We start from the raw sequence: 24,167 nt of genomic DNA on the forward strand, positions 1-24,167 counted from the left end.
CTCATTCAATAATGTATCCCAGTCCTTCCTTAGATAATTTAGTAATCAGTCAATAAATACTTTGTGGGTTTAATGATCAAGAGCATTAGATTAAGTATTTCCTAGATCTTAAATGTCTTAATACACATGGGTTAATTTTACAAATTTTTCTTATTGAGGTAAAATTTTATAAACAGGTTTTTAGCTGCATACATCCTAGCCTTAAGTGAGTTATCAGCTGCTTAATCTGTCATAGAATGTTTTCCCATTCTAATATATAAATAAAATGAAGTTGAATGTATCATATTCGAGTTAAGTATTTTCTTATAGCTGGTTTCCCATTGCTCAGTATGTTTTTGAGATTGATCGTGTTGCTGCATCATCTGTATGTGACTTTTCGGTAGCGAATGGTAGTAATTGTATGCATATACTAAAGTGTTTATCCATTCTCCTGAAATTTTTCTGAATTTCCAGGTTTTTTCCCAGGCTAAGAGTGCAGTTTTCTCTTATTTATTTTTTTCCAAGTTAGCAGCTAATATTTGATACTGGTTTTTATATTTTCAAGCATAAACTATGATTTTCTCTTGAGAATTTGAAATAAGCAAGAAATACTAAACAAAGGTTGATTCCCTTTTTCCAGAGGCATTCACTACAACTAATTCTAAATACTATTGGCTTCTTTTTCCTTACACATTGTTGGATATCAGCCAGATGATACTAGATAGAGATAAATTTACTTTACTTAGCTCAACCAATATGCTGAACAACTTGAAAGAAATGGGATCCATGTGGTTTTTAGAACTTAATTCCTGCATTTTGGACTTTGAAGTCAATGATTGCAGAGAAGCAGTTCGCTGAATCATGACCTGCTGGAATATCTCCTTTGTAGAAAGCAATTTGTATCTCCTCAAGAGCTAAAAGAAAGTCCTGTCTACTCTAACCTTCCCCAGAAAAAACAAGAAATGTATTTTCCTATGACACTCAATTGTAATCCCTTTACTTCTGATTAGGCCTCTACCACCATTAATAGGTAAAATACACTAGAGCAAAATTAAATTTAGAAATTGTTTTTGGAGATGAAGTGTAGACAGAAAGTATCTAATTGTTCATTACTGTTTCAGAGCTGCTTTGAGTTATTTTATATATGTGACTGTAAAACTACTTAAACATTTTAAAAAATCAGTGGTAAGGGTACACTATTGAAGAGAATTTGTCAATTTTACTATTTCTATATAACATCCTAAGTCAGGAAGCCAAAATATGAGGGTAAAGAGAAGTTTTTGAGCAAGTTTATTCCCAAACTTGTATTACGAACTATAGTTCATTAGTTTTATCTCTGATTCTCTACATCTTCCATCTAGCAAATGAAAAGAAATTGCTGGGTCTCACACCATGATAGAATTATTTACTCTGCACCATCATATTTTGGCTTCTGCAAAAGGTTAAATCTCATTGGGTAGTCACTACGCCTGTACTTAGCTGCAGAGGTTAAGCTGTATTCTTTACAAGGTTAAGCTGTATTCTTTACAAGGAGATACAACGATATGGGTGATGAATCATTGGCATATTACAGAACACTGCAATATTTCTTAGGAGAAAGTGTTTGTGACCTCATAAAATGTCCCTCCTAACTTATAGGTCCTCCCTTTGTTCAAACATATCCCCCAAATTCCTTTTTTGTGTGTGATGGTGGGATTTGGGCCATACCAGCTGTGCTTAGCGATCACTCCTGGCGGTGCCCTGGGAACCAAATGTGATGCTGGGAATTGAACCGGGGTCTGCAGTGTGCAAGGCAAGCGCCTTTACCTCCTATACTAATCTCTTTGGTCTTCTTAAATTCTTTATTGAGAGTGTTATAGATTGTCTCCAAGTATTTCATCACTGAAATAATTTGTGATGAATCTTTAACTTCCTTTGCCTGTTCTATATTTTATTGCCAAACACACTCTTATCTGGTAAATTATTATTCACTTTTTGTCTTCCTTAGATATAAGAACTTTTAACATCTTGTCAACTTTTTTGCCTTTTCTCTCCCCTTCTTCCTTCTTCCTACTTAGTCTTTTCCTTCCCAATTCTATTCCCAGGATCCGTATCCAAATGCTTTATTCAAACAGGGGTCTATATTATGACAGATTTTGTTTCATTTCAGTATGCCTTTTCCTCCATTGAGTTCTTGCAAAAGTTAATACTAGTCTAAGAGTTCCTTTTTCTACAACTGTTAAATTCTTATCTACAATGCAGCATTAAAGTTTCTTAACAAAAGATCTGACAGTAGATGTTGGGTAATTCAAGAACTGTTGTGATACAGCCCAGATTATTAGATTGTGGCTGTTGGCTTCATCTTTAACTCTGACAGTTCTTAGTGGTTCCTTGGTATAAAGTATGGAATTTTAAAGGAATTCCATACCCAGCTGTTCTTTGTATCTTTAAACCTGATGCGGCAACATGGTAAGATATTCATGTGTTTCTTTGAGTAATTCCTTCAGACAAAGGCTTAGGTTTTTCATTCAACTTACTTGTTTGTAATAATTTCATGTTGATGTCTTTTTCCTGTGGTAGTTGCCTATAGTAGGATCATTTCTTTTGCGGACTTTGCAAGTGCTGAATTTGTGAAGTCTTGGGGTTTTTTTTCCCTTCGTGCTTTCAACTATACCAGTTTAGAAAAGCTAGCTTCATAACTGACTTCACTCTTTTTTTCCTGTGCTATATACTAACCGCTCTAAGTTTAATGTAGGAAAAGGCCTAGAACTTCATACTGTATTCCTTTCCTCACTGTTTTCTTGGACTGGTATTGTGATTTTCTGTGTAACTCACTCTTTTCTCCCTTAACAGAGTTGTTGGTACAGAGGAACGTATTCCTATCCCCCTCATGGATTACATCCTTAATGTGGTAAGACTTGTGGTAGGATAAACTGAGTAAAGATGTTCACTCTTCTGGAAATGGTGTGGGGATACAAAATAGTCCAGTGATTTCTGTTGTATATTTTCACTGGGGCCCTTATTTAACTGCAAACCAGGACTGGGAAGATAATTTAGCAGGTTAAGCGCATGCTTTGTATATGTGAGGCCCAGGTTCAATCCCCAGCACCGCCGGGAGCAACCTCCAAGCACAGAGTTGGGAGAAGTCCCCAAAACTGCTGGGTGGCCCAATAAACAAAGTTCAGAGCAGTGGGGAAAAAGATGGGCAAGCCTTGGTCTCTTAGAATACTTTGCAGAAAATTAGCTGAACATTATGTTTTCGGTATTCCCAAGTTTTTTGTTCATTATTCCTATTCCCACTTAGAATTCAAACAGGAAGAGAGTGGGCTTAAGAATTGTACAGATTCAGTATTAATATTTAACTATATCCAACATATATTTCCACTTTATTTTCCATTTCTTCCCATTAACTCCTATCTTTAAAATATTTAAAACTATATGTGACAATAAAAGTGACGAGTTTGAATTGTTTAACAAGGAGAAGCCCATTTAATATTTGTTCTAACCCATGAAGCACTTGCGACACTTTATAGAGATAGCTTCTTTTCTGCCTATGTGTTTGTTGCCCACAGTTTGTTTTCTTATTAAAAGCTTTGATCTGAATTACACTTCCAGACTTCAATGTTTTATTTGCATTATCAACACATTTCATCAAACTATCCAAGATATTTGCTTCCAGGGAGAGGCTACACATTTTCATGCCAAAACCACTAACCAAACAAATTAAGAGAATGAAATTCTGTCCTTACTTCACGAGGTGTCCCTGAACAGTTATTCAACCTCTATGCTATCAAACTCTGTGTTGCTGAAAAGGTAGAGTGGGAAGAAGTTGAAATTATTCCTGATTTTATCAATGTTTAAACATTTATCTATCCTTGTTTTCCTGGGGCTTTGGTCTTCTAGAAAATACTGATTTTATTTGTATTGGGTTACCCCAGTCTTACTCCAAACTTACCTTTTGTTCTAAGTGTCAGGCTCTAACGTTTTACAAAATTTCATTATCTAGATGAAATTTGTGGAATCTATTCTGAGCAACAATACAACAGATGACCACTGCCAAGAATTTGTCAATCAGAAAGGACTTTTGCCTTTGGTTACTATTTTGGGTCTTCCCAATCTACCCATTGACTTTCCCACATCAGCAGCCTGTCAGGCTGTTGCAGGTGTCTGCAAATCCATATTGGTAAGAACCATTTTGTGATACTTCTATATACATGTTTTTCATGCAGTCTTCCTTTACTTTCAGCTGTAAAAATAATGAGGATTTTTTGTGTCTGTACTACCAATGAATTAATTGTGTGACTATGTTACATGTTATATTTCTTTATGTTATATTATTTCTTCTTGAGAATTTAATGTGTTCTTTGCTCTTGGGTTTGGTATATAGTGTTTACATCTGACTTCATTGGAAGGCAACAGAAAGAAAATGTCTCCAACAAACCTTTGATAGAATTTTTTTATCAGTGTCAAGAATTCAACCCAGAACATGGCATAGGCAAGGGAAGTGCTCTAATTCTGAGACACAACCCTGGTGCCCTCTCCAAGAGCATATTGGCAGTTGGGTTTTAAGTGTGTGTCTTCCTTTCTCATGATGATTTACTTAATATGGTATATAGTCATGATCAGTTTTTCCTTTTTCAAGCTTGAGAGTCAAGTAGAGATTTATTGGTCAGATTTTATAAAGAAAAATTCTCCTGTGTTTTGAATGCATAACATTAAATTTATCATCTTAAGTATATAAATAATTTTACATTGTTGCACAATCCATCTTCAAAATTTTTTAATCTTGTAGAGCTGAAATTCTGCATCCTTTAAAAAAATAACTCCCCATTCCCCTTCCTCACATTCCCTAGTGGTCATTGATATTTTGTCTCCATGAATTTCTCTATTCTCTCTCTCTCTGTCTCTCTCTCTCTCTCTCTCTCTATATATATATATATATAATGAAAATTTATATGCCATTTGTCTTTTTTGTGTGGCTTATTACTCTGCAGATTTATATATAAATGATCTCTTGCCCTCAAGGTGTCTATCCAGTTATTGTATCTCTAAGATAAAATGAGTTCATGCAATTGGCTGCAATATGGATGTAAATGAAGGGTATCATGTATGAGTGAAAGAAGTCAGAGGGAGAATAAATACCAAATGATTTTACCTTATCTGTAGAATATAGAGAAATAGAACATGTTGTTAGACAATATCTGGTAGACCCTTGTCTTGTATTAGGTGGTAAGTTAAAAAGTAAAGGGGTTCTGGGTCTAGAGAGATAGTACAACAGGTAGGGTGCTCGCTTTGCACTCAGTCAACCTGGATTCAATCCCTGGCACCACATATGGTCTCCCTAGCTTCATTAGGAGTTATCTCTGATCACGGAGCCAGGAGTAAGCCCTGAGCAGAATTAGTGATAGTATACAGCAAATTTGACATCAGCATTATAAACTTTAAAAACATTATTGCAACCATATTACCTAAGTTCATTTGAAAGAGAAGATAAGGCTTGTAGTGATAGTACAGGGTTTAAGGTTATTGTGCATAGCTAGTTCACACATGGTCAACCCCAGTTTAATCACTGGCACACTACATTTGGTTCCCAAGCACGCCTATGAGTTAGCCTTTAATACAACCAGGTTTGACCCATCCCCTCTTCCCCAAAGATTAAATAAAATTCCATATTTCCTCCTAGCCAAGTTGCACCTGAAACAAAATAAAAAGATGCTTCTATTGTGCATCACAGTATTTCTAAACTGTGGGCCCTCAGAATATTCCAAGGGGACCACGGCATGAGAGCTGGTGCCAACTTGTAGGTCAGGGAGTGTACTGAAGGAAACAAGGTTAGGAAGGGACCATGATTTTACAGAGGTTTTGAAACACTTAGGTGTGGCATATACCAAGTTCATTTTTAAGACTATATTTGCTTCGCTATTCATCAGCAGACGTTTAGGTTGCTTTACCTGCTGACTGTTATGAATAGAGCTATGAATACAGGTTTGCAGTATTTCTTCAGACTCTGCAAAGTGTAAGGAGTAGGATATGTGTGTGAGGGCATAGTCTTGAGAAACTTCATATAATAGTATGCTTGGGGAATTTGTTTTGGGTCCTCCAAAGTAGTGCTCATGATATCTCATGACCACTATACCATGTTGCATATTAGACCCCCAGGCATAATCGTTATAAATGAAAGTATTTTTGTTCATTTGTTTTATGGTGTGGGGTTTTTTATTTGCCACACCTGGTGGTGCTCAGAGTCTGTCAGCACTATGCTTAGGTGTCACTCCCACAGGTCTAAAGGGGCCATGTGCTGGGGATTGAACCTGGTCCTTCTGCTTGTGAAACATGCACTCAACCCATTGAGCAATTTTTCTGACCTGTATAGACGAACAATCATATAATTTGTTCAAAATCTTCCTAATAACTACCATTCTCATGTTCTGTAAATTTTCATTCTCTAACATCTAAATTAGTAAGCCTTTATTTCTCTAAGTAAAATCATTTGGTATTTTTTATACGATTTGTATCAAGTCTCTGAATTACTTCTTTTTTTATGCCTTTTGGGTTATTACCCGGCAATGCACAGGGGTTGCTCCTGGCTCATGCATTCAGGAATTACCTCTGGCGGTGCTCAGGGGCCATATGGGATGCTGGGAATCGAACCCGGGTCAGCTGCATGCAAGGCAGACATCCTACCTACTATGCTATCACTCCAGCCCCTCTGAATTACTTTTGTTGGCTAAGTTTGTAATGGTTAATCATTTCTTACCATCAGAAACATAATTGCTAGTTTAGAGATAAAACTTACCACATTCTTTACATTGTAGGAAGTAGAAAGCTTGGATTCATTGATCCCTAGCACCATATATTCCCCACGAAACTCCACCTCTAGCTCGATTAACTTGAACAGAAAAATTTTAAGAAAGGCACATAAATTCTTCTGTTTCTGGTTGACATGCTGTTCTACTGTCAGATTTTTCTCCAAATTCAAAAGAGAAAACGGTCATATAAGGGTCTGTAGAGATAGTGGAGCAAGTCAGGCATTTGCCTTACGCCTGGCCAACCTGGGTTCCTTTCTCCGCACCCCATATGGTCCCCCAAGCATTGCTAGAAGTGATTCCTGAGTGTATAGCCATGAGGAACCACTGAGCATTGACTGGTGTGGCCCCCAAACCAAAAGTTAAAAGGTCATTTAAACCTTAAGTTGCCCCATTTTTTAAAAACAAAATTGTGTTATACCTATCCTATATTTTCATTGTGGAAAGAAGATAAGTTAGGATAGTAGTTTACTACCATACTTTGGAACCTTGCATAAAAGTGGTCCTTGTTGAGCCAAACACGGAGTTTTTAACTCCAAGTTGGCTATTAATAGGTTTTTACATATCACTTGTTCACCACTTTTTGCTCTTTGGGTCATACCCAGCAATACACAGGGGTTACTCCTGGCTCGTGTGCTCAGGAATTACTCTTGGCGGTGCTCTGGGAACCATATGGGATGCTGGGAATCAAACCTGGGTCAGCTGTGTGCAAGGCAAATGCCCTACCTGCTCCAGCGCCATGGTCATCACATTTTAAAGCCTCCCATTTAAGAGAAATCATATCACTGTTCTAGAAATTATTCAGGATCTTATATGCCCGTGTTCCTGTTTTGTTTCCAACACCAGAAGAAAGATCAGAGCGAGTTCTAAAAATTGTTAGTCACCTTTTCCATCATCACCGTTGTAAAGCATCATGTATATGTACCCTATATACTAATGCTTTAATTATTTTTGTTTCAGACACTGTCACATGAACCCAAAGTTCTTCAGGAGGGTCTCCTTCAGTTGGACTCCATCCTGTCCTCATTAGAGCCCTTACACCGTCCAATTGAATCACCTGGGGGCTCAGTGTTACTACGAGAGTTGGCTTGTGCTGGGAATGTTGCTGATGCCACTCTCTCTGCTCAGGCCACACCTCTACTGCATGCACTCACAGCTGCACATGCCTATATCATGATGTTTGTTCATACTTGCAGAGTTGGACAGGTAAGAATAACCTTTGGGGGCCCAAAAGATAATACAGTCGGTAAGGCCCTACCCTTAACTACACATATCCACCAATCGTAGCGATGAGTTATCCTGAGTGTAGAGCCAGGAGTAAGTACTCGTCATAACCAGATGTAGCCCCCGACAAAAGCTTTGCATTGAATGTATTCATTTAAAGCTAGTTAAATACCTATGGTATATGCCTGCTAAGTATCTAAACAGTTCTACTTTGAACTGACCATTGAAAGTTTTAGGGTGAAGTTTTTTTTTAATGTCTGTGCTTCTGGTGGATGAGTGTACCTTTTGTAGAGTGAGAAAGATGTTTACTGAACTGAGCACTTAAGAGTGGGGAGCCCTATTTGGTTGCTGAGGGGACCATGTCAAGTATCACGGCTTGTTTGCCTATATTATAGAAACATCCAAGTGGCCCTTGTCACAAAATAAGATTCCCTATTCTTGATTTTCAAATAGAGCTGCCTGTCGCTCCTGTCGTGACTTTACAGGAAGCAATATGAAGGGATGTTCAAGATAAATAGTATTTTCGAGAGTGCTTCATCAAACTGATTCTGAATATGTACATAAAATTCTTTAAGAGTCACAAGAGGAAATAGAATTCCTCATCTTTCTGAAATATCTTAAAGGTTTTTTAAAATATGATTCTGTAGAGTTTCCTAACAATCAGCTTCTTTTAACTTTGGTTTCAGAGTGAAATTCGTTCCATCTCTGTAAACCAGTGGGGTTCTCAATTGGGTCTGAGTGTTCTAAGCAAGCTGAGCCAGTTATATTGCTCCCTGGTGTGGGAAAGCACTGTTCTCCTCTCGCTGTGTACCCCAAACAGGTAAGGGAGTGGTCATCTCTTATTATCTGTTCTTTCCTGACAAGGAATATGAGCCTATAGAATTGACCTTGTTTAAAGATAGAAAGGCAAAGTGTTCAGAGGCAGGGATTAGAATGTAGCTCATTGTTATGAGTGCTTACTTGGGGCTGGAGCTATAGCACAGCAGGGAGAGCATTTGCCTTGCATTCAGCCAACCTTTGTTTGATTCTCAGTATCCCATATGATCCCTGAGCACTTCCAGTAATTCCTGAGTGCATGAGCCAGGAGTAACCCCTGTGTATCACCAGGTATAAACAAACAAACAAAAAAGAGTGCTTACCTGTGTGAGGCTCTGTGTTGGATCCCTGGCCCCAGGACTAAACCATAATTAAGATGCTTGTCTTTCTTCATTTAGGTTGCTATTATAATAAAAGGTATATTGCTTTCCAATTCTAAAGGCTGGAAATCTGCAGTCATGGTTTCCACAAGATTGAGTGTCAAATCTCTACCAAACTTCTTAAGCAGTAGTCCCATTTATAAGGGTTTCATGTTCATGACTTAAACACTGCTAGTAACTGTCATATCATGGCTTTAGTTATGAATTTTTCTCCCATCAGTTCCCTTTGTTACTGGATTGCCTGAGTGTCTCACACATTTCCATGTGGTGCTTACCTGGTGACAAAACTGGCTGCGGTGTATGCCAGAAATGATCATGTTGTTGCAGAGCCACCAGGACTGTAATAAATATCTGTATGCAGCTGTATCAGGGATTGAACTTTGTGGCTTTATGCTTTGCCAGTGAGCCATCCTGAGGCCCCTTAAGAATTTTGAGGGCACATAGTCCAAAACATTGTTCTTCCCACTTACTCTAAGTGTAGAGAATTGCTTTAAAATATATCACTTTGTGCATCTTCTGATTATTCCAGTCCTGCTGTTTTAACTTATATAAGTATTCAAAGTTGGGTCTATTAGCCACATGTGAAATGTTAGTTGTATGGGCTTTAGGAATTGCATACACCTATCTTCAGTCCACCAATGCTGGGGGTAGGGAATGGTAAGGCGTATGTCATCATAATGAGGGAGAAGGGATATACAAAGTAAATAGTTGGATTGTAAATATTGTTGACTTCTGCCTCAGGAAATTTAATCATTAGAGATGAGCTATCATAGACTAAGGACTTCCTTGTACAGTGCATGCCTCACATGTGTGAGCAGTACCAAAAAAAGTAAATGGCCATTTTGATGACTGTTTCTCTCATTGTGTTTTTATAGCCTGCCATCCGGATGTGAATTTGGCCAGGCTGACATGCAGAAACTCGTCCCAAAGGATGAAAAGGCAGGTACAAGCCAGGGTGGAAAAAGATCAGGTAATTATTCAGAAACTGAACTGTTCAGCGTTAATTCTTTTTTGTTGGTTTCTTCATTGGTTATTGTATAATTTTAGTTACCCTTATAGTCCTCATTTCAGTGATTGTCTTTTTTTATTCAAATTTCGTTTATTGAAATTCTGGGGATCAAGCTCTGGGCTTCACATATTTATCATATGCATTTTACAACCAAGATACATCAGCTCCTCTTTAAAAATACGTGCACAAATTTGGTAAAAAATTGGAGCTGTAAAAGGAAGAATTTTCTGAACTTTTACCACCAACAAAAGGTAACTTAAAAGATACTTTCCTAGTTCTTTTTCAGGGATGTATTTTATGAATATAGTGGCATTGTTTTAGGTATCATTGATCTTTCAGATTTTATGAACATTAAGTGCAATTTAAAGGTGTAATGAATTATCTTTTTGATTCACTATCAAAATGTATTATGCTAATGTTTATAATGTTTTATGCTTGAAACAAATTACAGTGTTGCTTAAAGTAAAAAATGTATTCATTATAATATAAAAAGTACACTTCTTTGATTTTTTGCAAGTGTAAAATTCTTTAGTGTCAAAGATTATGGTGGAATTTTGCTTTTGTTCGTTTCTTTTTGTTTTGTTTTTTGTGCTTTGCTTTTTGGGTCACACTCAACTTTGCTCAGGGATTACTCCTGGCTCTGCACTCAGGAATAACTCCTGGCATTGCTTGAGGGACCATATGGGATGCTGGGGATAGAACCCGGGTCAGCTGCATGCAAAGTGCATGTTCTACCTACTCTAGCCCCGATTTCAGTAATTTCTATGTTTATTGGTAGAAGGTAAAATAGTAAATAATTTTTTAATAAAAGAAACATTTTAGAACTGCACTCACTGTCCAATAAGAGTACCTACTGTTTTCATGTACAAGTTTTGAATGCTTGGAAAAATAATTGATAAAACTAAGAATTTTTTCGTTAAATACTCATTTCTCTGAACATAATATGTTCAGTTGTTGCTGACAACTGCAACAACTTCTCTCTCTAGTGGTACTGAGGCCCAGCAGGGACATGTTGCTCAGGTGCTGGTTTGAATTCAGTGTCTTGTACATGAAAGATATGTATTCCATTTCTTTGCGCTGTCTCTCCAGCTCTGAAAGATTTTTCAGTATGTTTGTAACAGCACAGATAATGTTTTTTTGTTGTTGTTGTTGTTGTTGTTGTTTTAATTTTTATTAGTGAAACCACATGAGATACCGTTGTAGACTTACAAATTTTTGTGCTTGGATTTCAATTATACAATGATCGAGTACCCATCCCTCCACCAGTGCCCATTCTCCACCACCAATGATCCCAATTTCCCTCCCATTTCCCCATCCCTCCCATCCCACCTCGCCTCTGTGCAGTGCATTCCCTTTTGTTCTCTCTCTCCTTTTGGGTACTGTGGTTTGCAAAAGAGGCATTGAGTGGCAATCATGTTCGATCTATAGTCTACTTTCAGCATGCATCTCCCATCCTGGGAGGATTCTCCCAACACCCTTTATTTGACAGCACAGATAATGTTGAAAGTATTTTCAACTAGCTTGTATGAGATAACGGTGATAAATTATTTTAATAAAATTCAGTATCACATTTGCAGTGTGCTAATTGATTACGTGTTGAAATAACAAGTTTGATCAATGGGTTGTGTGCATGTTTTTTATGTGGGAAGCCTGGATTCAATTCCTGGAACCACATAGTTCCCCAATGTCCCTGGGAGAAATACCTGACCACAGACCCAAGCGTCGCTCCTGGGTATCATCAGGTGTGACCCAAAAAATAAAAATTGGTCTGGAGAGATAGTACAGTGGATAGGGCCCTTGCCTTGCATGTGGCCGAACCAGGTTTGATCTGCAGCTTCCCGTATGATTTCCAGAGCACTACCAGGAGTAATTCCTCAGTGCCAAACCATACCTGAGCACTGTCAGGTATGGTTCCAAAACCAATTATTTTTTTTAATACAGGGAATGGAGAGATTGTACAGTGTGTAGGGCATTTGCCTTGCATACATCTGATAAGGTTCATTCTCTGGCACCCCATATGGTTCCTAGAGCTCATAGGGAGTGCTCCCTGAGTGCAGAGCCAGTGTGGTCCAAAAGTACATGAAAATGAAAATGACTTTTATGTTTTATCATAATAACCTTCAAAATTATAATCAGAAAATTTACACAATTTTCTTATCAATGTCTAACAGACCTAAAAATTTTAAATATAACTTTTTTGTTATTTTATTTCCTTCAATAATCTACATCAGGGAGGGGGAAATTTAATAAAACTTTTATACGTTTGTTTTTGGGCCACATCTATTGGTGCACAGGGTTGCTTCCAGCTCAGTCTTCTGCAGTCAATCCAGGTAATGGTAAGAGAACCATGTTCAGAGAACCATGCTGGTGATTAGTCCCAGAAGTCCTTGTGGAAAATCAAATGGTGCCAGAGATCAAACCTGGGCCTCTCATGAAAAGCATGCATTTGACTTGTTGAATTATCTTTTTGCCACCCTTTTACATGATTTAATCCTTTTCCTTCTTTAACCACTGCTTTGCTCTTACAGTTTTAATATCTTTGTTGTTTGCTTTCCCCCCCCCCCCCCACATATGCATGGTTATGTAGAATTGGTATTCCTTACGTTCTATATAGGTTATTACAGATGGCAAAGCTTCGTTGGGGGCAGAGGGCAACAACTGATTTCTGTGCTCAGTAACCCCTTGAGGCTGTGCTCTGGGAACTAGATAATAGTGCTGAATTTGAATCAAGGTTCAACTTCTTCATGCAAGGCAGGCACCTTAACCATTATACTATCTCTCCTGACTTTGTGTATGCATTGTTTGCATTTACCACATCTTTATTTATCTGGCAATAAACACTCATATACATTTATATATGAGTGAGAAGCTCATGGACTAATCAGATCTGGTTTGAGTTAAAATTAACAAACTGTTGAGTTCTAGTAGGAATACCCTTTTTTTGTGCTTTTTATGTCACACCTGGTTATGTACAGGGGTTACTCCTGGCTTTGCGCTCAGGAATTATGCCTGGCGGTACTCAGGGGACCATATGGGATGCTGGGAATCGAACCCAGGTCAGCCACATGCAAGGCAAATGCCCTACCTGCTCCGGCCCCAGGAATACCCTTTGATGGCATTGGATGTACATTGTGATCTATGTGAATGATACCACCTGGGTCATATCTAAGTCTTGCAAGGTACTCCTTGGTTTTCGATGTTCTCATTAGAAGATGTCAACATTAAGGAAAGGAGTGTTTAAGTACAGTTTCATGTCATGTTGAGTAGGAGAGATTCTGTTTTACCTTTTCACATTTTCTATGCTGTAAACATTTGTCTGACCATGGTTCAGATAGTTTTTTGGTTGGACTCGTCAGCACAAGGAACTAGGTTCACCGTACTGCTCTCCTCTTTTGTGTATAGATGGAGAACAGGATGGAACGGTTGGAAGTATGGATGCTTCGACCCAAGGATTGTTGGAAGGCATTGGACTAGATGGTGATACATTGGCTCCCATGGAGACAGATGAACCTACTGCTTCAGACTCTAAGGGAAAATCTAAAATCACACCTGCCATGGCTGCCAGAATCAAGCAAATCAAACCTTTGTTGTCAGGTGAGTAATTTTCTACCTAGTCCTTTTTCTGGTTTTCAGTCCTCAGACAAATTGGATTGCTAAGGCTTTTTCTTTTTTGTTGTGGTTTTTCAGGTTTTTAAAGGGGTGGGTTTCGCACTCACCAGTGATAAGGTTTTATTCTGGCTCTGCATTCAGGGGTCATTACTTGCAGAGCTCAGGGGATCATGCCAGGTGTCAGTGACCAAACCTCAAGTCAGCTGCTTGCAAAGCAAGTATTTCTCCCACAGTATAATCTCTCTGACACCCTTTCCTATTTTGTATATTTTAAGGCTGGAGCGTTAGCACAGTGGGGTAGGGCTTTGCCTTGCAAGCAGCCAACATGGCCAACAGTTCAATTCCTCCGCCCCTCTTGGAGAGCCCAGCAAGCTACCGAGAGTATCAACATGCCAAACACAGTAACAGTTGTCACAATGGAGACATTACTGGCCCCGCTTGAGCAAATCGATGAACAACGGGAGGACAGTGACAGTAACAGTATATTTTAAGGAAATTTTTACTTCAGCTACTTAATTTTCAGATATACTTAATAGTGGGTCTATGCTGTATAACAGATTCTTTCTGATCCTGGGTATATAAAATAGGCATGTTAGTCAAACAGTTACTGATACTACATCATATATTTTTAAACCAGTTTCTCATGACCACCACATTGAGTTAGCATATAAGGCTGTGACCAAGTTTAAGAAGCAGAAAAAAATCCCTTTTAAAAATTTCAAAATGCGGTCTGGAATAATACAGCAGGTAAGGCACTTGCCTTATGCACACAATTGGCCGTGGTTTAATCCATAGCATATCCATATGGTTTCCCAAACTCCGCAGGGAGTAATCCCTGAGCTCAGCCATCAATAAACTCTTAGCATAACTAGGTGTGGCCCCAAAACAAACAAAATAACACACACACCCAAAAAAATTTGAAAATGACTTGGAAAAGGGATCTGCAGAAAGAACTTGAGTCTAAAAAGATATAATGTCTAGATTCCCATTTGATATACTTCTGGTAAAAGAGAGTTTCCTGAAATACTCAAAAATTGTCATTTGTACTGTCACTGTCCTCCCATTGTTCATTGATTTGCTCGAGCGGGCCCAGTAACATTGTGAGACTTGTTACTGTGTCTGGCATATCGAATACGCCACAGGTAGCCTGCCAGGCTTTGCCATGTGGGTGAAATACTCTCGGTCGCTTGCCGGGCTCTCCAAGAGGGGCAGAGGAATAGAATTCGAGTCTGCCTGTAAATGGTTTGATTTTGCCATGTGTGCCTTGACACACAGCGTCATAACAGATTCTTTCTGAAGTCCATATTTAACCCCTTCCTGACATACTACTTTATTTGAAGCACCATGACATACAGTACTTTTAATGTTAGGGTTTCATGTATATATCTTTACTGAACCACAACAGGAATGCTCTGAGGTTACTCCAGGCTCTGCACGCAAGAATTTCTTCTTGCAGTGATTGTGAGACTATATTGGGATGCCAGGGATCAAACCCAGTCAACCACATGCAAGGCAAACTCCTACCCACTGTCCTGCCACTCAAGTCTAGATTTTCTGACCACCCTCCAACCACCCTCCAACAACCCTCCCACTATGTACAACCCAGTTCTGTAAATTTGTACTCAGATACTTTGATCGTTATTCTCACACTTAAGTTTCTTTATATCTTATATAAGAGAATATTCTATGTTTCTCCCCTCTTCACTGACTGTATTGTACACTTCAGTTCCTTCTATAGACTAGTGAATTACATTTTGTTTTTTTTTTTCTTAAAGCCAAGTGTGTATGTACCAGTTACTTTATGTTCCATATTTATTTTATCCAGTCATCTATTCTTGGACACTCAAGTTGATTCCTGATCTTGGCTATTGTGAATAGTGATGCAATGAGCATAGAAGCACAAATTTCTTTTCTAAATGGTAGTTGGTGACCTTTGAGGTAGAAGCCAGTGAGTGGAGTTGCTGGGGTATAAGGAAGTTCAATTCTTAGATTTTTGGAAAGTATCTGTAATGTTTTCGAGCGGTTGGACCAGTCTACATTCCCACCAACAGTGGATGAGCATACCTTTTTCCTCTCATCCATGCCAAAATCTACATGTTTTGTTACTCTGTGTCATTCTTACTGGTATGAGTGATACCTCATTTTTGTTTTCATTTGCACCCCTTAGTATATGATAGAGGAGTTTATTTTCATATATTGGCCCTCTGTATGTCTTTTAAGTGTCTGTTTATTTTCTCCCTATTTTTTGATTGGGTTATTTTCTTGTAGTTTTACAAGGCTTTATTTATCTTGGATATTAATCCTTTTCATTCTCCTAACCCTGAAAAAGCCTTGAATATGGCACTTTAAAAAAAAAAATCTCAGGGCTAGGACGAAGAAGACGTTACTGGCACCTGCTTGAGGCAATCGACGAACAACAGGGTGGTCGTGATCGTGGTCGTGATTAATCCTTTAGTAGATGAGTGATGGGCAGTATTTCTTCCCACTTTGTAATGTGTCTTTTTATTGTAATAGTCATTTATTTTGCCATCAGAAGCCTTTTGGCTTGAGGGCCGTAGTGTAGCGGATGGGACCCTTGCATTGCACACAGCCAACCTTGGTTTGATCCTTGACACCCCATGTGGGCCACTGAGCTCTGTCTGGAGTGATCCCTTAGTGTAGAGTCATGAGAAAGCCCTGAGCACTGTCAGACATGGCCCCCCCCAAAAAGCAACACTAACAAAAAAGAACCTTCTTAAGTTGGTTAAGTTCCATTTGTTTCTGTTTCTCTTTGTTTGGCTTTGAGATACGAAAGATACCTCTCTGGCTTTAATTCCTTTACTCCTAGTTACTTTTCAGTTACTACAGATAATTTCTTTCCTCCTACCATTTGTCTTGTTTTTAAGTTCTTTGGAAATATTTTCAGTGCCCTACTGACTTCCCTGAAGCATTATAGTTGACCCACAACGTCTTTTAAAAAATATCACTGAAGGGATGGTATTAGTAAGCTTTTCTATTATCTCTCTGACTCTTCCACTCAATCTCTTCATTTCTTTCTCATAAAAATTGTTGTCAAGAGGCCATGTATATAAGTGCAGCAGATAAGGCACTTGACTTATTCCGGTTCCATCTCTGGACCCACATAAGGTCTCTTGAGCACCACTAGGAGTAAGGCCTGGCTCGTGAAAATCATGTAACTCCAACCTGTTGAGCCACCTCCAAAGCCCTAATTTATTTTTATTAAATTTTTTTGTTTAGGGGTCTTCCCCAGTGGTGCTAAGGGCTTACTCCTAACTATGTGCAGGAATCAAACCCGGTCAGCTGCATGCAATACAAGCACCTGCCTACTGTAATACCTCTCTGACCCTCTTCGTTGTGTTTCAGTGGTCACTTTGGCAGCTCTCCGGAACCTATACTGGCATCATATAAGACCACATTAAACCTTTGTAATCCTTTTCTTTTACCCCTTATTGTAGTATTAGCATTTGGCAGTTATTCTGTATTTTACTCAAACCTTTCTTAAATATTTTGGTCTGCTGTGACCCAATAAATTGTTGACTTTCTATGCTAACCCAGATTCTCTGTGAGTGTGTATGTGTGTGTGTGTATTACTGAATCACTGAGATACAGTTTCAAATCTTTAATTCTTAGCCTATTTCTGACACTTTTTGAGCCACTTTGCTATCTGTTCACTTCACTCAAAAGTCACGGAAAGTGTAAGGTTTTTTTTTTTTTTAATTACAATTTCAGGGTCTATCTGGATTAGAATTCTTTATTGATGAATTCTTATGTTGTAGCACTTACCTTTGGAGTGCAGTGTTTAATGTAAAGGAATTAAAGCCAAGGAGGCATTTCAATAATTCAATGCCAAGAACAACCACCAGGCGTGATTCCTGAGCTCAGGGCCAGGAGTGAGTCCTGAGCACCATCAGGTGTGGCACAAAAACAAAATTTTTAAAAAGGTGTATTTTGAAGCATAAATTTGAGTCCAGATGGATAGTAGTACAACAGGTAAGGTTCTTGTCTTGCACTCCTTCAATCAAGGTTGTATCCCTAGAGCCCTGTTTGGATTTATTTTTCCGTTGGTTTTTACAAATGTGGTTTTAATTTATGTCAACTCTGCTGAGTCCCAATCTTGCTTGTCTTTCACTTTCACTATGAACTAATAAATACTTCTCTCTTTACAATTTGCTGTTTACTCCCGAAGAACTGTCAACTTTTTGAACTGTCTTCTATAGAAACAACTTCAAGTGTTTCCTAGGTTTTATGTGGGAGTAAGTTGTTAGTCATTAAAATCTTAATTTTCTGATAGAGTGCAACGTATCAGTATTCTCACTTTTGTGTTCTAGCTTCCTCTCGGTTAGGACGAGCACTTGCTGAGTTATTTGGACTCCTTGTTAAACTTTGTGTGGGATCTCCTGTTCGCCAGCGAAGAAGCCATCATGCTGCCAGCACCACCACAGCACCAACACCTGCTGCTCGATCAACTGCCTCAGCCCTAACTAAGTTACTCACAAAGGGTTTATCTTGGCAGCCTCCACCATATACACCTACTCCTCGCTTCAGGTGAGATTCTACTTGAGTGGGAGGGACCGAAAGGTTTTCAGAATAGAATCTATTCCTTCTCTGAAATGAAAAGTTTGGATCAGTGAGTCCTTGGTGGACTCTTGAGGACATGTATACTCTATAAGGTGTTTATTATTTTGGTTCTGCCTACTCTAGACTGGTGTAGATCTAATGTAACTCTAATTATGTAAATATTTTTTATTATTTATATCTGCACTTGGGAATCACACTCCCGGCAGTGTTCAGGGTACCATATGGAATGCCAGGAATAGAATCCAGGTCAGCCTTTTACAAGGCAAGAGCCTTACCCACTGTATGATATCTCTGGCCCCAGACTATAAACATTTTACAAGCATTTATAACCAAAGATCATTTCAGTAAGCTTAGAATTTTTAGTATGTAAGTGGTGTCTTTCAAATTTTAATAGCCAGACTGTTTAGCCATTTGCCTACTGGTTGATTTGTCAGTTCAAAGAAGTATTAAAATTAAACCTTACCATCTATTTGAATTTCCTGTTGCTTTTTGTGTCTCCTTCAGAGAACGTTAAACTTTTGGTTTTTTTCCCCTCTTTAAGGCTTACATTCTTCATCTGTTCCGTTGGTTTTACATCTCCAATGCTGTTTGATGAGAGGAAGTATCCCTACCACCTCATGCTACAGAAATTTCTCTGCTCTGGAGGCCACAATGCTCTTTTTGAGTAAGGATCAAGTTTGCTACACAGAGAAGCAATTGTTGGCGTTTGATCTTCTCTAAATTCTTTAGGAGCCCACAAATTTTTATATCACCTGTTCTGTGACAATTAAATACACAGATAGTCATTGGTTTTATACCCTTTCATGTTCTAGGCACTAGAAGTGTTTGTTTTTATATTCTTTAAGGAATGGTTTTCAGCATTTTCTAAAGACTTTTATATCAGCTTTTCTCTTGGTTTCCAGTACCATGCCTGGTATATATTTTTCTAGTATACTTGTTCTTATATATTAACATGGTCATGGTCCTCCCGTTGTTCATCGATTTCCTCGAGCGGGCCCAGTAACGTCTCCATTGGAGACTTTGTTGTTACTGTGTTTGGCATATCGAATACATCACGGGTAGCTTGCCAGGCTCTGCCGTGCGGGCGAGATACTCTGGTAGCTTGCCGGGCTCTCCGAGAGGGGTGGAGGAATCGAACTCCAGTCAGCCATGTTGGCCGCTTGTAAGGCAAACGCCCTACCACTGTGCTATCACTCCAGCCCATATATTAACACAAAAATTGATAATCTTTCTGTTTTTCTTGGTTAGAGGACTCTAAGATGAACTTAGAAGTTTTTATTTTAAATTTTAAGAAAGCTGGAAGTGGTGCTGGAGAGATAGCATAGAGGTTAGGTTGTCTGCTTTGCACGCAGCTGACCCGGGTTCAATTCCCAGCATCCCATATGGTCCCCCGAGCACTGCCAGGAGTAACTCCTCAGTTCATAAGCCAGGAGTAACCTCTGTGTATCACCGGGTGTGACTCAAAGAAAAAGTTGGAAGTAAGTGGTTATAGTTTTACAGTTTGTTCATCTTTCAGATAAACAGATTATATACCTTAAGCTTACATATGCTATATTTTATATGTCATTAAAACTAGAGTTTCTAAAAATCACAAAAGGTAAAGCCAATGAATGTTAGATTAGAAGGGAAAGAGGGATATATAGACTGGGGACTTTTTTCAGCGGACTTACCGCTAAAATAATAGTATTCAGTCTTTTATTTCTATCCATTTGAAATCTCTCTTTTATTTAAATATAGAACATTCAATTGGGCTCTGTCCATGGGAGGCAAAGTTCCTGTTGCTGAAGGATTAGAACATTTAGATTTACCTGATGGTACCGGAGAATTCTTAGATGCCTGGCTAATGTTGGTGGAGAAGATGGTGAATCCCACCACGGTGCTTGAATCTCCACATTCACTGCCTGCCAAATTGCCTGGAGGTGTCCACAACTTCCCACAATTCAGTGCCCTTCGCTTCCTTGTGGTAACTCAGAAAGTGAGTATTAAGCAGTCTAAAGCAAGAGAGATTTCTCATTCTGACAAGTGGCTCTCACTTTTGAGCTACTTATTAATAAGATGACTTGATTGTTGGAAAATCATTATATCCTTTTCTTAGATAGGATTGCCTTATAGAAGGGGATAAAAGACTGTTTGAAAACTTTCTGTTTTGCAAACATTTGTCTATACTTTTGATCAATAACCCTGTTGGATTAAATGTCTCTGATATGCTTTCTTTTAACTTTCTTAGTATTGTATTGGGATATTTGTTGGCACTGGCTTTGAAATAGTTGTCCCATTGCTTTGATTTATTTTTCCTAGAGTTTTGAATTAATCCAAAATTGTCTTTACATAGCTTTCAAATAACTTCTTTTAGGCAGCATTTACTTGTATCAAGAATTTATGGAACCGGAAACCCCTGAAGGTGTATGGCGGAAGAATGGCTGAGTCTATGTTGGCCATTTTATGCCACATCCTCCGAGGAGAACCTGTGATAAGAGAAAGGCTGAGTAAAGAGAAGGAGGGATCTCGTGGAGAAGAGGATACAGGTCAAGAGGAAGGTGGCTCCCGACGAGAACCTCAAGTCAATCAGCAGCAACTACAACAGGTTGGCTACTATTCACACATTCTGGGGCCCATATTTTTCAGCTCCTAGAGTACAGTGCTTGTGGGTTTTCTGAGTTCACACACAGAGAATTTAGTTCTATCAATCATGGGATAAGCTCAAGTTTGTATCCTCTCTGTTTCTTTTTTCTTGGATTATAGTAACAGTGCTCTAACAAATGAAAAGCTTGTCTTCCCAAGCATGCTTTTTACTACTGCAAATCTTCATTTTGAGCCCATACCCAGTGGTATTTCCTATTTTGAATAGTAATATAAGAAGACAAAGAGATAGTATGGTGGGTAAGGCACTTGCCTTGCACATGGCTGTTGCGGGTTTGATCCAAGACACCCCATATGGTTCCCTGAGTCTGCCAGGAATGATACCTGTATGCAGAGCAAGAGATAATCCTCGGCACATCCAGTTGTGACCCAAAAGCTAATAATTATAATCAAGTGAGAATATAAGCCACATTTTGGGTTTTAAGTCAAGAATTTAGGGAAAGCACATATGTTCCTGCCAGCATTGTCTCAAAAAACTGATAAGTTTTTTTAGGAATTTACTGGACATATATTTTCACTGTTTGTAGTTTTGTTCAAATATTTCTTATATTTGTCTGCATGTATATAATTACGGGTATGTATACTACATATTAACAGCAATAAATGTTCCCTGTAATTAAATTTGGAAATAAAATTATTTTTTAAACATTCCTAATGTCTTCACTTTCACTGTTCATCGATTTGCTCAAGCGGGCCCAGTAACGTCTCCATTGTGACAATTGTTACTGTGTTTGGCATATCAAATATGTCACGGGTAGCTTGCCAGGCTGTGCTATGAGGGCGAGATACTCTCAGTAGCTTGCCGGGCTCTCTGAGAGGGGCGGAAAAATCAAACTCGGGTCGGCCATGTTGGCCGCTTGCAAGGCAAATGCCCTACCTGCTGTGCTATGGCTCTAGCCCAGTGTCTTCACATTAAATAATATATTCTTTTTATTACTGATTTTTATTATTTTGTTCTATGCCTAAGTTTTACATTTGACATCATACAGTATATAATTGCAATGTTTTTCATTAAGGAGATTGAATGGCTTATTTTCACTTAAATAAAAGTTATCCTTTTGTTACTAAATATTTTTATTGTTTGTTGTTATAAAGCTCTTGTGAATAGTTTCTATAAAATCCTTATTGTGCATCTTATGATTATTTCTTAGAGGTAGAAATCTGAGGTCAGTTTTTGTGTTGCTCCTTGTTTTCCAAAAATTAGGGTTGATATTTTCTTCTTTGTGTGAATTTCAGTCTTTGAATATTAAGAACCTGTTAATAATGATAGTCATCTAGTCCTAGTTTCTTAAAGGATGAAATTAAGAATTTTACTCTCTTCTTTCAAATGATCTCAGTTCATATGAAGTTAGAAAAAATTGTTTCCATCTTGAAAGTTTTACTTTCTTTTCAAAATATAAGGGGTAGAATATTTGTTAAATGTGATAGAACATGCTTCAAATTCTACCCCCTATACTACATGCTCCCCTATCCCCTGTGCACCATGTGTAAATCTGGAGGCCCTACTCACCCCTTATATGCATTTTTACCATGGTTCTGAGATCCTGCATTCTTTTGTAGCTCATGGACATGGGCTTTACAAGGGAACATGCCATGGAGGCCCTGTTGAACACCAGCACAATGGAGCAGGCCACAGAGTACCTTCTAACCCACCCTCCACCAATCATGGGAGGTGTTGTTCGGGTGAGTTAATGTGAGGTTTAAATTCCAGAGCATTGGTTTGCCTGTGAATGTGCTTTACTACTTTTTTGCTTCTGTCACTGGCCTAACTAGGACTAGGGATATGGCTTGTTGGCAGAGCACCTGCCTTGCATGTGTGAGGCCTCAGGTTCAGTCCCTAGCATGGGAAAAATCTTCACAAAGGAGCCAGAGAGATGGCATGCAGTTAAAGCACTGTGCTTACACTCAGATTGACTGATTTTATCCCAAGCACTTCATACTGTCCCCTGAGCTATGTCTTATGTCAACCCAAAAACAAAAGACACTTTGCTGGAGAGGTGTTGAAGGAGGCAAGGAAAGCTCTACAAATGGCCAGAGAGCTAATTTCTTGTGTTGACTGCAGGCTTTGCATGAAGGAGGCATAGGTTCTGTTCTGAGCACCTCTAGGTGTGATCCAAAAATCAGAGGAAAGATCTCTTTCAGAGTTCTCCATGCCTTTATTTTCATGGTAACTCTCATACCTCTAAGTGTAATTAGCAAAAGAAGCCTCCTATCCTCCAACCATGCAAAATACTGGACTTTATGTTAAGAACTCTGAAAATTATACACGGTTGAAACATAGTAAGAGAAGCTCTCTCTTCTAAGATACAGATCATTGATTTCACTGATCTCCCTTAATTTTGTTGTGAATTTTTTCCTCTGTTCTTGTTTGCTTTTGGACCACACATGGTATTGCTCACGAGTTATTCAAGGGTTTTACTGACCACTTTTCAGGGAATCGTGCTGTGCCAGAGGTTGAACCTGGGCCTCTTATGTACACAGCATGCACTCCAGCCTGTTGATCCTATCTCTCTCTGCAGCCCCTCTATCTCTATTCTTATAGTCACTAGGTAAATGTGGTTGGCATTGACTCTACAGAGCATCATTCTTGGACTTCTCTTTCCTAAAGCTTGCTTGAGCATAGGATGTGTGATAGCTTGTGAGAATGGAGTATGTGGAGTTGTTGGATTTTCTTTTGTTGCTCTGTAGGATCTGAGTATGTCTGAAGAGGATCAGATGATGAGAGCAATTGCCATGTCTCTGGGACAGGATATCCCAATGGATCAAAGGGCAGAGTCACCGGAGGTAACTAGGAAACAGGGCTTCCAAGATTCATCTTTCTATTCATAAACATCTGCTAGTTCTGGTGGGATTAAAATCTGAATTAAAACATGAAAATGTTCATTCATCCCAACCTTGCCATTACCATTACTGATCAACAGTGTATTGACCTGAAGGTTTAAGTTAGGCAGATGACGCATTAATCTTTATTATCAAATAAGAGACTTGAAGTATACTTGATCGTGCCTATTGAGCCAAACTTGACTGTCTGTTCTTAGATAACAAATTACTTCAGTTTCTTATATTGACAGATAATGCAGGACAATGTGTACAAATGATTTTCTGGGAGATCATGTGGAATACTTGACTTTGGACTGTGATTTAGGG

At 38.7% G+C, this 24,167-nt stretch overlaps 1 protein-coding gene across 1 annotated transcript in view; it reads left to right on the forward strand.

The window, feature by feature from the left end:
- Window positions 1-24,167, forward strand: part of HUWE1 (HECT, UBA and WWE domain containing E3 ubiquitin protein ligase 1) — a 154,223-nt gene that overhangs the window by 73,382 nt on the left and 56,674 nt on the right. Inside the window, exons 23-34 of the mRNA XM_056130150.1 lie at window positions 2,812-2,869; window positions 3,965-4,141; window positions 7,725-7,970; window positions 8,675-8,808; window positions 10,060-10,154; window positions 13,596-13,787; window positions 18,131-18,347; window positions 18,922-19,044; window positions 20,118-20,355; window positions 20,734-20,964; window positions 22,581-22,703; window positions 23,709-23,804. Of these exons, the coding sequence (XP_055986125.1) occupies window positions 2,812-2,869; window positions 3,965-4,141; window positions 7,725-7,970; window positions 8,675-8,808; window positions 10,060-10,154; window positions 13,596-13,787; window positions 18,131-18,347; window positions 18,922-19,044; window positions 20,118-20,355; window positions 20,734-20,964; window positions 22,581-22,703; window positions 23,709-23,804 (1,930 nt within the window). The remainder of the gene's footprint in view (window positions 1-2,811; window positions 2,870-3,964; window positions 4,142-7,724; window positions 7,971-8,674; window positions 8,809-10,059; window positions 10,155-13,595; window positions 13,788-18,130; window positions 18,348-18,921; window positions 19,045-20,117; window positions 20,356-20,733; window positions 20,965-22,580; window positions 22,704-23,708; window positions 23,805-24,167) is intronic.

This window comes from Sorex fumeus, unplaced genomic scaffold, assembly GCF_029834395.1.
Source record: "Sorex fumeus unplaced genomic scaffold, SorFum_2.1 ptg000073l, whole genome shotgun sequence".
NCBI classification, from domain to species: Eukaryota; Metazoa; Chordata; class Mammalia; order Eulipotyphla; family Soricidae; genus Sorex; species Sorex fumeus.